Source organism: Ochotona princeps, chromosome 20 (assembly GCF_030435755.1).
Source record: "Ochotona princeps isolate mOchPri1 chromosome 20, mOchPri1.hap1, whole genome shotgun sequence".
NCBI lineage: Eukaryota > Metazoa > Chordata > Mammalia > Lagomorpha > Ochotonidae > Ochotona > Ochotona princeps.
Window position 1 is genome coordinate 6,142,263 of NC_080851.1, and position 13,896 is coordinate 6,156,158.

Consider the following 13,896-nt stretch of genomic DNA (forward strand, 5'->3'; position numbering starts at 1 on the left):
AGACTGAAGGGCAGGGACACATCTCAACCTTGTAAAGAACTTGCATCTATTTTTATTACACCCATGGTCCCCAAATCTAAATTTACCCAGTTCTGCATTCTCATCAGGGATGAAAGCTACACACACTTAACCCCACCTGACACCAAGATGTCATCCAGAGTGGAAGGTACGGCCCACTAATCCCCAGTTAGTTCTCTGGCAAGACGACAGACACATCACTCTGGAGCCTCAATGAGCCTCCTGGCAGTGGCTAAGGTGGCTAATAGCAAAAGGGACATTGGCTTTGAGTTTTCAGAGCTTAATAGCTACTCGAAAAGGATGGAAATGCACAATCAAGCTTAGAAAAAAGAACATTCTCACAGTTTGAGAAATGTTTTACATATTGTTTTGTGCAAAAAAGAACCAGTTGTGGCTCATTAACTATACAGTGGAAGTCAGAATAATGAAAATAAATAAAACTTCAACCATTCTTCATTAAGGTTATCTGTAAATAAATGCTTCCAAAATATTTGTGTACAAAAAAAAAAAAAGATCTCTTTAAAATGGAACTTCTCTGAATGTTCACATTCCTGTGGTCTGGAACAAAGGTCAGAAATCTGATTTGTAACAGACACCCCATCTGGGTCAGCGGAAGCAGTCCAAGTGAAATATTTTGAAAACCTCAGCACAAAACATCCTGGTGAGTTTCATCTGCTGCTATCAGCACAGTGCAGAGAGGCCCCCTCCGGTGGCCATCCAGGAGAAACTGGGCACTGGGTTCAGAAAGGGAGTGATACCCTGAATGCCCATGCTTTGTCTCATGATGCCAGTGGCCACAACTCCCTGCCATCATTAAGAGGCTTCCAAGAATTTGGGGAAAATCAACATTACCTTCTAATTCCATTCCTCCAAGATCTTTCTAAGCTCTGTCCCTGGAACACTCCAAGGAAAGGCACTCCAAGCAGAGTCAGCCAGCCACTTGGAAAGCAACTCCTTTCCTCGGCAGTATAATGCAGAGATCTTGCAGTCCTAAATTCGTGCCATCTGTCATGCAGCTCTCACGCCCACACACATGAACAAGCATCCTTTGTAATGCATGCAGAGGAAGATGTTACTCTTCATTCCACTGTGCTTTAGGAGCACAAAGAGAGGCAATCAAGACTTTGCACCAGCAATACAAATGGTTTAGCACTCAACTGAAGGAGCAAAGCTAGGAATACACATGAGGTTTACAGCATAAACCTCCTAGGAGCCACAGAGATCACAACACTGGCACAATTCCTCTCTGCGGGGAGAGAGGTGAGAAGCTGGGCACACTCATCGTCTTCACAGTTGTCATGTACCTGCGCTGGGAGCTACAGGGTCACATGTTTCTCCTGCTTGTGGTGATCATTCAGGTGGATGCATGTCGTTTTCATTAAGCTCAGCCAAGAGGCTTCTGCTAACTAGCGATGCCAGGACATGGGTCCCTGAGGAGCTACAGGCATATGGAGATTGATTTTCTCTGTAAAACCTTATTTAGAAAGTCACTCATCTAAGTGATAATGTGTGAATTGCTCAATCCACAGAATTATTCTTTGTTACATAGTGCTTTTACATGATAAAAATCATGCAATAATATGAAAGCATCAGGTGAATTGCCTCCTAGAGGCACGGCCTAATTTTCAACAGAAGGCAAGCAGCAGAGGGCCAGACTGCTCACCAGTGGCCAAGCCTCGGTGACTGCCCTAATTAGCAGGGGGCAAGCCACTGCTGAAGTCTGAATGTGACATTATAAAAGACTCCACATAATATCCAAGTTTCTTTCCTACAACACAGCTCTAAAGAACCAGCATGATATGTCAGCATAGTGAGTTCAGTGAATGCCACAATCACACCACACACTGGCCTGGCCAGGGAAACTTAGCAAGTTATTCTGCAGCTCAGACTGCATCAATAGTCTTCCTTGTCATGAGCATAAGAACACAGTGCAGCTAAGATCTTCACTGGATGATGCAGACACCATCTCTGGTATTCATGTGTTTCCAGACAGAAGATACTTCCACTTCAGATGCATTTTCCCCTTGAAGAGCTACCTCAAAGCAAAGCAAACAATGAGTCTAATACCATTTTTGCTTTTCTTCTCCCACTTTTTTCACTTTCAGTGAACCTCTGTGGAGAACATTCCTAAGAGGAGAGACCTGTGTGCATGTAAAACATGACAGTTTCTAGCCATATTACAAAACAGTGGAGGGTTGCGGATAGGCCCCTACCTGCTGTAATCTCAGGTGGTTTAAAAGAACACCACATTACCACGTGAGTGTGGCCAGTGTGATGTTAGCCATCTTCAGTTCACTCATTCACTGGGGTAAGAGGGCTCAGGCTCAGCCCCAAGAACCGGAGTTATGCAGCAGAACAGAACAGATGAATTCTACACTAATGGTGCTTGCATTCTAACTGGGTCAGAGAAGATTACAAACAAAGCAATCCTGGGTGATGTACCCAGTGGAATAAATTATGTGGTGGGAATGGACAAGAAAGGCACACTAGCTAGGGAATTACCATTTTCAACACATATCTAGGGAAAACTTCTCTGACAAAAATGACATCTGAGCAAAGATACAAAGGAAAGAAAGTGAGCTCAGATGAAATTTAAAGGAAAGGCATCCCAGGTAGAGGGGAGAGAAGAAGGTAAAGATTCAGTGTTAGGAGGACATCAAAGAGGCTGATGTGGCGGTGGAAAAGCAAGAGTGTGAGATGAGGATGGAGAGGGAACAGATCCTGGAGTGAGGAGTTTGACTTTCCTGTTGAGAGACATGCGAAAGTACCAGCAATCGCTTCTCGGCCTTTTGGCTAAGGTCAGGTACAGAAAGCACCAGCAGGGTTCAGCAGCAAGCATGGTATGTCCTGACCGCCAAAGCATCCCTGCCCACTGAGGCCCTGTGGACAGGCAGCACATCACTTAGGAAGCGACTGTGTGGTCCAGCTGTTCGTGGCTTAGACCCAGCTGAAGGCAGCACAAGCTAATCCAGTGTGCAGACACTACATTTAATCTGAAATTGCAGTTCACAAGATTAGATCCACTAAAGGAGGACTAGTGTGTGTGCCTCATTTTATCAGTTTGACACTTTGGGCTTTAGCCCTTGGTCCCTGGGCAGTAACGGTACATGCAACTCAAAGCAGCTGTCTGAGTCTTAGAGTGAATCAGTGCCAGATCCTTGTCTAAAATCACCCTGGATAAATAGGAGGGGAAATCAGAGATGTTGGGCAGCCAAATAGTGGAGAAAAGGTGTGCATTTGGTAGAACAAGATAGAAATTATTAATACCTTCCATTTGCTGATTATTTACTGAAAATCCACTTTTGTACTTCTTGAGGGAGGGAGGGAGGGAAGATTTTTTTTAAAAAATACTATATAAAACACCATGTTGTGGTAATAACCAGTAATGTGCTGAGCCAAAGACCAAGTGAAATTTTCACTGACACAAGGTAATCAATTTGTGTCACAGGTCATAAAATTGGCTCCTGGCTTATCTTCTCTTTTCAAGAATCTTGTGTTACAAGAAGGGAATCACAGAATAAAGTTAGTGCTTCCTCATGGTTTTCCCTCCACATTTGGAATCTTGGATTTTCAGCTTTCTGTCCCATAGCTGAACACAGTGTCCTCTGAAAGCCACTGCTTATAACTTAAGACCACTCACTGAGTCAGTAAGAAGTGCTTCCGATGATCCAGCCTGTGTTTCTCATATTGAATTCACTGTGCTCCACTCTCAAGTCCCTGAAGTAGCAGGGCTACTGAACCAGTGGCCATCTTCCAGCAACATATATTAATGAACAGATAAACATCTCCTGGAAGGTGACTCATGCAGCTTAGCACAAGTAAAATGGAGCAAATGACTGAAAAAAAAAATCCCATGACAAAAGGGAAAGGCACCAAACAGCTGGCGGAAACTGAATTCCATGACCATAACATACAAATATCTAAATACACAGATATCCTGGGAAAAAATTATTTGGGGTCACCAAGAGCAAGGAAATGGAACAGCTGGGGGAAAACTGGGATATCTGTTGTGTTGAAATGCTTTTTTGTTTGTTTGTTTTGTATGTGTGTGTGAGTCTTGCTTTCTAAGTATGATGTTTTACAGAGTAATACACTCATTCTCAGGGACCTGTCTCAGCTGCCGAACTAACAAATCTGGCATCCATAAAACATGTATTAAATAAGTATGTTTAGCTTTGGTTGAGTACCAGTTAGCTGAAAAAAAAAGTAGTTTTCTGCAAAGCCCGGCCAGTGTGTGTGCTGCTGCTGGAAGACACAGAGACAAAGGGGCCACTTGGCTGCACACACCTCCTGTGCTTTTCCCAGCTCACCAAGCAAAACTGGCCTGTTGATTGGTGTGAACTGACCTTGTCTGATCAATAGTAGAAGTGAAGAGGCCTTTGGTGTTTATTTTGAATGTCAAAGTCACTTTAGGTAAAGTAACTAACAGCCCCTACTCACCCTGCTCCTAGGAAACCCAAGGCTAAGCTTATGCCTCTCACTTCTGGAAGTCACCATGATTATAGAAATCTACTTATGTACTTAAGAAGGTGGGCAAATCTTCTACCACTAAAAAAGAAATCTAGTGAGAATTTCGTCAGGAAAAAAATTAGCAAAAGCTCATCTCACATATACATTAGCATTTTGTTCTTCCATATATTTTACTACGTTGAAGAATAACAGATGAACTAATATAAAGGCATATGTAAAATATTTATCAAATGCACAGTAATTGAGTCAGTAAACTCACAAATAATTCTACCATACTTAGAGCATGTACAAAATGAAAATATGTTTTTATGTGAAAAAAATAAAATAGATTGGCAAAAGATACAGATGAAATAATAAAAGGGAAGCAGAAAAATTGAAGTTAGAGTTCCCTTCACCACATCAGAAGGTTCTGGGGAAAAAGAGCTGCACAGAGTCCCATGGGTGTTTTTGCTGCTGTTGTGTCTTGTAAGATAATCTTGAATTTGTTTTATCTTCCTCTCAAAGACTTTGGGTGTTCTGGTTCTGACACAGGGCTTTCCGTTTCCTGTCCCTGTGGAGCAAGTGGATGATTCAAAATTATTCCAAAAACTTTCATAATGATGTCCACAGGGTGGATGACAGAATACTGTTTTAAGCTAAGACCTGAGGATTTCCATACAGCTAGCTTTTGCAACCCCCACACTTCTTTATCACACCAGTCAGAACACACTGAAGCTTGAAGAACTTAGAACGTAATGAGCCAGCAGACTGCAAAAGCAAACCTCAAAGAACAGAACTACCTCAGATTGCATAATGGAAACGGGAACATCAGAGTGTGTTTCTGAAACAACCTTGAGAAATGCAGGTAGCAAGGGTGTTTGATCAGACTGGGATCCAGAGAGGGGAAGTTGCATCTGAGTCTTCAGTGCTCCTAGACTTTGCCCTGTGACCCATCATGCCTCTTCCTCAGGCTCTAAAAATGGAAAGCCTTCACCAAAATAATAAAATCTGATCTTGGGACAGATAAAAGGATTGGACAGAATGCCAAAGACAGCATACCTGGCGAGCTCAGGCTAAGCCATCCTCCATGCTGAGATATCTGCCTGTCATTGTCCCAATGTGGCTTGTCCACAGAAATGGCTGCCTACAGCCTGACATTTGTTAGACATTTCCTCAGGTTAAAAAAAACTCTTCATTTCTGGAAACTTCCATTGGTTTCCTCATTCTTTTGCATGCAAATATTCACAAGATCTCTCAGGACGTATTTTACAGAGGGTCTCTTCCGTGAATACCCCTGAAGGATAAACAATGAAACAGGCAGAGCTCCTGTATGTTTTCAAGTTGAGAGTGTAGGATAGAAAACAATCAATCAGGCAGCAACAACTGGGCTGGGCTGAGGTTTAAAGGAGAGCAACGTGACACAGAGCAACCAGCTGGCCACTTGAGTTTGGGTGACCTGGTGACAGCCTTTTTCAGGAAGCGGCTTTTCAGGTGTGTATGACAAGAAGGGGCTAGGCATGTGAAGATGACAGTCCTGCCTGCAGAAGCCACTGCAAAGCTGTAAAGTTGAGACACAAACTTTGGAGGACAAAAGCAAAAAAGGAAGAAAAAAACATGGAAAGAAAGAAACATCAGCACACAGACAAATCCCCCTTGGGATTTATAAGCCAGGGTAAGGTACTGACACACACACACAGAGACTGACGGTGTGTAGACTGGCAACTTCTATTATACTTCCATTCCTGTGCACAAAGTATCCTTCAAGGAGACAGGAGTAGGAACAGCCATGTCAGCACTGCAATAGCACAGCTGTGGCAATGTGCAAGACAAAGATGATGGTAACAGACACGAGGCAGACGGATGCCGAGATCAAAGTGCTTACGATGTGGAAAAATAATTAACTAGACCCGGGTGCAGGTCTGACATGGGTAGAGGGACGAAAATGAAAAAAGAGTGAAGCAGATATTTTGGACTTTTGGTTTGGGCAACTGGCCAGATGGTGAGACCATTTACTGAGGAAATGAATGGAACACAGGTACATGCTAGGGAATGAAGGTCTCTGCTTGGCCACCAATTGTAGAATGCGTGTTCAACGTGGAGGCAGTGGGAGACAAGGGGGCTGCAGGAAGAGCACGTGTGGGTTGCCTACAGTGCTTGCCTGCATTTCCAATGGCCTCCAGGATTGTGAATTTCACCTCATCTTATTCTCTCTCTTACCTCACCTAGCTTTGATGAAGCTGGAATTAGATAAAGTACATGAAAACACTTTGCAAAGAACCTAGTGAAGGCCTCACATTTGGAATTCTTATCCTGACTACTTCCCATCAGGTATTTATCTAGCACACGCTGTGTTAAACATTTCCTCACTGTAGCAGTTGCACAACGCGTAGATTAGGTCACCCTTGACCTCAAACACAGTGTAGCTTTGAGGGAGCCCACAATGTAAAGAAAACCCAAGCTGGTCCTTACGAGAATGAGATGGGGAAAAAAAAACTTCCAAAAGATTTATTAGCCTGTCACCCGACTCCAAGGTGATGTCAGGAAGTCACTGATCTGACCACACAGATATCCTCACATACTATCCACGTCACCAATTCAAAATTGAGGGGCTGCAGCTTCCCTCAGGTAGACCTGCTGGTGAGGACTCATGCCCTCAAATTCTGTCATCAGCTACATCTTCCTGTTTACAGACATTCTTATGAACATTTATGGGGCAGGAATGCATCCATTATCAAGCATAATCATTTTGCCATAACATCAATGTATGTGATTACTAACTGAAGAATATGTCCTTAAAGAAGAGGGCAGAAGACTGGTCCATCTGATTTGTACTAAGTAGCCCAGAAAATCAGCTCTTGTTGGTCAGAGTATATCCAGATAGATGGGCCCAGAGATGGATGCTGAAAAACTTGAAAGGCAGTGTAAGGTCACTCACTTGTACTCCTCACTTGTTCTTGCTAAATAGTTTCCTCTTGAGGAGAATGGGGGAGGGTTGATGAGATTACTCTGAGCCCACACTTCTCGTAAAAACAAAAACTTTATCAATAAGTTAACAGCTAAGAAATGTATTTGGGAAAATGAGGTGTCATAAAATGAATGTGCATACCTGTATTATACACACACACCATAACACTATTGTCCCTATTGCCATTAATCATGACATTTTCCCTCTGGAATAGCCCCCATTTAGAGAGCTCTCAGGCGTCAAAGCTCCCTGCACCCCTCCCTTGCTAGTATCGTCACTGGGATTCCCAACTATGAACAATGAAAATATTGTATACTATTCTCCAAGGCAGCAGAAATCACAGATGATTTGCATAAGAGTCATTCCTGATCAGATCAAACAGAACTAGTTAAGGTGCTGACAGTGGTGAATCATTCAACAATCTACAAGAAAACTGCTGTGAGCTTTCAATGTTGTACATTGTATCTTAACTGATTCATAAATGACAAAAGCTCATTTTTAACCCACAAATGACTTAATAATAAATTTTCTTCTTTCAATGTAAAGTTTCTCTTCAAAGGGTATGAGATTAGCGAAGGGAGGTTTTAGGACAGAAATCAATTTTGAGCAAGATGTATTTAGAAAGTTAACATTCTATAGCACTAGATAATTTATCATCTTTTGAAGACAAATGAAAATTAGTCCTTAATAGACTTTTAACACATTGACTGAGATTATCTGTGCCAATATATGTGTGGCCCGCTTGACTAACTTTGAATTTCTATGCCTCTGTTTTGCAGCCTCTGCAAGCACATATATGCCAACAGTGTGCAATGGACGGGAAGTCCTCGACTCCACCACCTCATCCCTGTGATTGTAAATTGCCGTTCAGTTCTCGTGTTTTTAGACTGTTAGACAGATGTGCTCAAGTGCAGCTCCAGAGTGTGGAAAAAAGAGCAAAAGAACAACCCTAGTACCTTTTTTTTAGAAACAGTACAATAAATTATTTTTGAGGACTGTACAGTATATAGTGATGTGCTAGAACTTTCTAGGCTGTTTCTAGTGTCCCTATTATTAACAATACCCCTCCCCGCCCCGGAAATGGAAATAACCATTGTTTACAGAGCTGAGCATGGATGACAGGGTCTGACAGGGTCAGTCTACTTAAAAATACGGTGGCAATATTAGGTAACTTTTTTTCCTATGAAGTTTTTGTAGTTCCTTGTTGTAACTAATTTAGGATGAGTTTCTATGTTGTATATTACAGTTACATTCTGCGTAACAAATTGTTTTTCTCAGCACAAAATTAAAAGCATCTGTATTAATGTAAAGATGTTGAGAATAAAACCTTCCAGGTTTTTCAGCATGGTGGATGATGGCTTGTTCTTTTTTAATCACTCAAGGTATTCTAAGTGGGCTTCAGATAATGTGTTCTTTTTAATGTTATTTATTGATTGATTTGTGAGACAGCAAAGTTCTTATCCTCTGGTTCACTTTCCAAATGCCTGCAAAACTTGAGATCAGATCAGACCAAAATCAAGATTAAGGAAGCTCCACCCAGGTCTTCCCAAGGATGGCAGAGAGTTGACCACATGAACCATCATCAGCTGCCTTCCAGGGGGTGCACTCACTGAATACTAGAAACAGAACTGCAGCCGGAACCCATATCCAGGTACTTTACTCTAGGACACAGGCATTCCAACTGTACCTGAGCTGCCAGGCCATCTCCATTTCTACTTTCCGAGTTGAAAAATGTTGTCTAACTATGCTTCTTTTCACATCAGGTGAACTTTGAACTCCACTTGTTACAGTCCTGGGGAGTTGTGAATGGATCTAGACTTCTGTACATGTCTCAACAATCAGAAGTTGACTGCCAGCAATATCATAAACAGGCTATATCTCTATGTACAGGTGGGCTGGTTTTAAAGCCACATCCTTCTAACACACCAGAATTGCCTCCAGTAAGGTTCTTCTAAATCTAGGGACTGCAACTTTCCATAGAAGGGCTAATGTTCTCACTTCCAAATCACAGCTTAACCACTAGGAAAGAGACCACAAAGGGTCCTTTTCTCTACATTAGAAAGTTACTCTGTCCGTTCCCCATTGAATACACAGACAGGCCGCTCCCTTCCCAATGCTGTTCTGAAGTTCCGGTAGCGATATTCAACACAGGCTTCTCCTAAACTTGAATATTTTACTAACCTGAATAAAGGGAGTGAGCAAGGGAAGCATGGAGAAGCTAAAACTGGCTTATCCTTACCAAGTGCTGTCCTACTTCTGTCAAGCTTCTAGTTATAAATCATCTATTATTAAACAAGGAAAAGTTAGCTGCCTGCCAAATCCTGCCCCAGGTACCAAGGAGAGAGCTGCTGATGGGAGAGACTACCACAAACTAGGAAACTTGAACAAGTACAGTGTCCTGGCAAGCAGACTAGCCAGGAGTCAGGAACTAAGGTGTCACCAGGGCTACCCTCCCTCTGAGGCTTCATGGAAAACATGTCCTGTGCTGCTTCTGTTTCTAGAAGCTCTCAGCTTTCTTCGATTGTCTCCAGATCACTCCAACATGTGTTTCTTCTTCACATCACTCTCTCCCCCGTGTCTGTCTCATCCTTTCTCTGGTTCTTCCAAGGACACTCATCACTGAATCTGGGGCCCATCTAAATAATCCAGGGAGATCTCATCTCAAGATCCTGAACTTAAATCTGCACAAAACCCTCTTCCATACAAAACCATGTAATCAGGCTCCATGAATTAGATGTGGACATTCTTTTGGGAGATCACTATTCAGTCCTGTGGCAGAAGTAAGTGTGAAACAAAAATACATAGTTCCAGCTTTTAAGAATTAAAAAGACTTGAAAATATTTTCATAGGGAGATGATGACCAAGGAAAATACAGAAAGAAAGTACAGAAAAAGAGGAGAATCAAGGATATGAAGGGACCATGAGCTGAACAGGCAGGACCTGAATATTCAAGATACACTGATGCTATTTTTAAAACATGCAAAAATAATGAGCAGGTGCACAAAAAGCCTGTTGGACTAGACCTGAAGGAAATTAAAAAAACTATTCATTTCCACTTCAGATGCATCTGATTCTGCATCCTCATCCATCAATCCAAACCCCACCACCTGCCTGAAGACACATCACCCTCCAGTCCCTGCATTCTCATATTCAACTAAGAACCTAGTATTTGGGGGGATGGGTGGGTTGGACTGGGTAATCAATTCAACAGCCCTAAATAACAAAAACAAATTCTGCCATGGCTGGAACTGGTCAGTAGGTGTGCTCAAAATGAGCAACTGTTCAGGATGAAAGCTGAAGCAAGGCTCACACAAGGCAAGATTAAACTCAGCCAGTATGAGGAAGGCAGTAGCAGGTAAATTGTGCAGCATGTGGAGTATGACTCGGTCAAAGTGATTGGAGATCTTTGGCAACAAAATGAGGCTTGGTGTATAAAAATCCTGAGAAAACCATTTTTAAAGGCCTGGTTTTGACCCTTATCCATCATGTCCCGTGCCTTGCCAATACACTGAAATGCATTAATCGATAAGTGGGAGGATTCTCTCCTTCCTCATCACAAGCTTTGTCCTAACTGGAAAATACTTTATCTAATATGGAGTCCTGAAAAACACCATTTTTAAAGAAACTGTTCAACACAGATATAGAAAATAGCAGCCATAAAATCATTTGTATTTTTCAGATTTTTTTTTACCTCAGCAACACCATTTTCTCTTTCCAGAATATAAAACCTAGCTGAATCAATTCATAATTGTAAAACCTTTCTGAAATTAAGAAACTCAAATACAATGATAGATCTCATTCATTAAAAAAAAAACACTATATCAGAAATTAACCATACACTTAATCATCCTGCTTGATTTTTTTTTTCTGAGTGTTTTCAGCTTCTGAGCTGCTTCATGGTCTCTCTCATTTAGGCTTTAGTAGATCTTCCCACTACCTTAGGCTTTATTAGGGTAAAACATAAAACGGCTCCAGCTTTTAAAACGCAAGGTAAGCTGGCTTGTGTATTGCCCAGAGAAGTAGCCGAGAGAGGAGGTAATTCAGGCAGTGCACCATCACAGAATTCAATTCCATAAAGATTGACTGACTGACTGATAATGTCAGAATTGAAGAGATAGGATGGGACAGAGAAAAAGGGACATTCTATCTGCTGGTTCATTCCAACATGGCTGCAACAACCAGGTCTCAGTCAGACCTAAGCAAGGAGCCACAAACTCCACTATGGTATCTTGCATACATGGCAGGGGACCAAGTATTTGGGCCATCTTCTGCTGCCTTGCAAGTGCCTTAGGAGGAATGCTGAGTTGGCAGTACAGTATCTAAAACGTGAACCAGCACTCCAATATGGAATGCTGGAGTTGTAAATAGGAGTTTAATCTGCACAACAATCCTGCTTCCTATTCCCTGTTTTATTCACCTAGCCAGCATGATAGTTTTAGGCTCAAGATTTCTTGTGAGCATGGCAATTGCTAGAACAATGAGATGCCAGAAGGACCAAACACTAGTGTGGGTTGTATTCACAGCCCAAAGGTCAAAGCTCCTAACTCAGAGTAAACAGAATTCTGAGCTTGTCCAGTGTCAGAGGTTTTCATTAGTATAGACCCCCTACTACCTTAACTCTTTTTATCTGAAATGCAACCAATATTACCATGAAATCAGTCTTCTGAGGTAAAAGAAATATTTTTCCCATTAAGCTTAACTTCCCAACATTCATAAGCTTCCAGGAATCATTGATATAATGAGGGAAATTTGAGAAAATTAAAATCCTTACTGGGACACTTACTGATGCTGTGTTTCCATGCAGGTCAACTTCATTTTAGTTTTCAAAGAATGGGCCAGGTGTTGTGTTTTTGAGTTTATTCCCTTTGGGATCCCTTTTTTAGGGCAAGTTTAATTTAGGACATTGGGTCTGTAAAGATGAAATAATATTCATAACTAAATAAAACAAGGACAAGAAATTTTAAAAGCACTCTTAAGATCAACTTTGTGTGTTGGAAATGTCAAATGATAATGAGTGACTTTAAATGGGACACAATGTGTCATCTTTCCATGACGACAGGCCCCCTGATGGCTTACTTTCTTGAGAAAGAAGTGATCCATACATTAGTTTTGCACTAGGAATGATCAAGAGTCACAGCAAGTAACACTACTGACAAGATGTTTAATAAAAGTTGGCCAGAAGACTCTTGGAGAAAAACAGTCAACCAAAACCTCCACTTGGGGATCCCTGGGCCCCGAATGGAAAAGGACTGCATATAGTCAGTTCTTTTATAAAAACCAATGACAATCCTTTTTTTATGGAGAAAGAAAATAATGACAAAAGTCTACATAAGAATACTATGAAATATGTTTAATCCTAGGAAAGATTTGATTACTAGTAACCAAAGAGGGGTAAAGTCAATATTAATTAAATTCAGTCTTTTTAATCAAGTAAATATATATCAAGTTGTTCATCATTTTTAAATGACATGATTTAATTTACCCAAAGAAGACATTCTCATCCAGTGGAAAATTCACTTTGACAGAGTGCAAAGAGATGTTACAGGCAGCAGTTAATTTAATGACGTAGTGAAGGCTTCAAAACTGTGCCTTTTAGAAAATTAACAAATAGCCTCTTCTATCACTTGGGGGAAAAAGAAACAACAAATGTCTATTAAAAGTTACGAAAACATAATTGTTTATGTCTTTCAACATTCCATTGAGCTTTGCAAAAATAAGACATAAAACCAAAGCGATTTCTATAGCCAGAATTCATCAGAGTATCATCACTGTAACAGCCTCTCCTCTTCAGTGCTTACACCAAAATGACAGACCACTGGAATCCAAAGCAAAAAGGGAAATGCCTTCCTAAAGATGGGACTGAGCTGACAAAATCGAGTTAATACCTAAAATTAGAAATAAATTCTTCAATATTAACTGCATTTTCAGGGAGCTCATTAAAATTTAAGGCATTTTTGACATGCCAAGAGGTTTTAGTCCACTGACACGGAAAAGACAGAAGCTACCTGGGAACGAATTCCAATTATCTGTACAACTTAGAACACACATGTTGCGCACAGGTGAGGATGGAGAGAGAGGTGTCAGGTTAACTGCAGAAACTGTCCAGTCCGCACACACTTTCAGCATTCTTCTGAAAGGGTGCACTGCAAATGAATTTTCATTCTTCTGTTTAAATTTTAATCAACATGTAGAGAATCTTGTCAGCACTATTACTGGGATAAAAATGAGCAATGCCAAAATAATCTCTTTCTTACCAGAGACTTCAAGAAATTAAAACAATCCCCACTACATTCTGAGCAATATCCTTCCTGAATCCCTGAACAAACAATAAAATAATGGCAATCTGACCAGTACTCATACACATGATAGTAAAGATGTGTGCAAAACAAGTGTTATTCAATAATTACAGATGCTCCAATGTTTTGGCAGACAAATATGTGCAATTATTCATTTTTCTCCCATTT

At 41.1% G+C, this 13,896-nt stretch overlaps 1 protein-coding gene across 2 annotated transcripts in view; it reads left to right on the plus strand.

The window, feature by feature from the left end:
* Positions 1-8,576, plus strand: part of GRM3 (glutamate metabotropic receptor 3) — a 70,968-nt gene extending 62,392 nt beyond the window's left edge. For both annotated transcript variants that reach the window (XM_004582272.2, XM_036493656.2), the window contains one exon: positions 8,212-8,576. In XM_004582272.2, the coding sequence (XP_004582329.2) occupies positions 8,212-8,285 (74 nt within the window). In that variant the 3' untranslated portion in view covers positions 8,286-8,576. The remainder of the gene's footprint in view (positions 1-8,211) is intronic.
* The last annotated feature ends 5,320 nt before the right edge of the window (positions 8,577-13,896 follow it).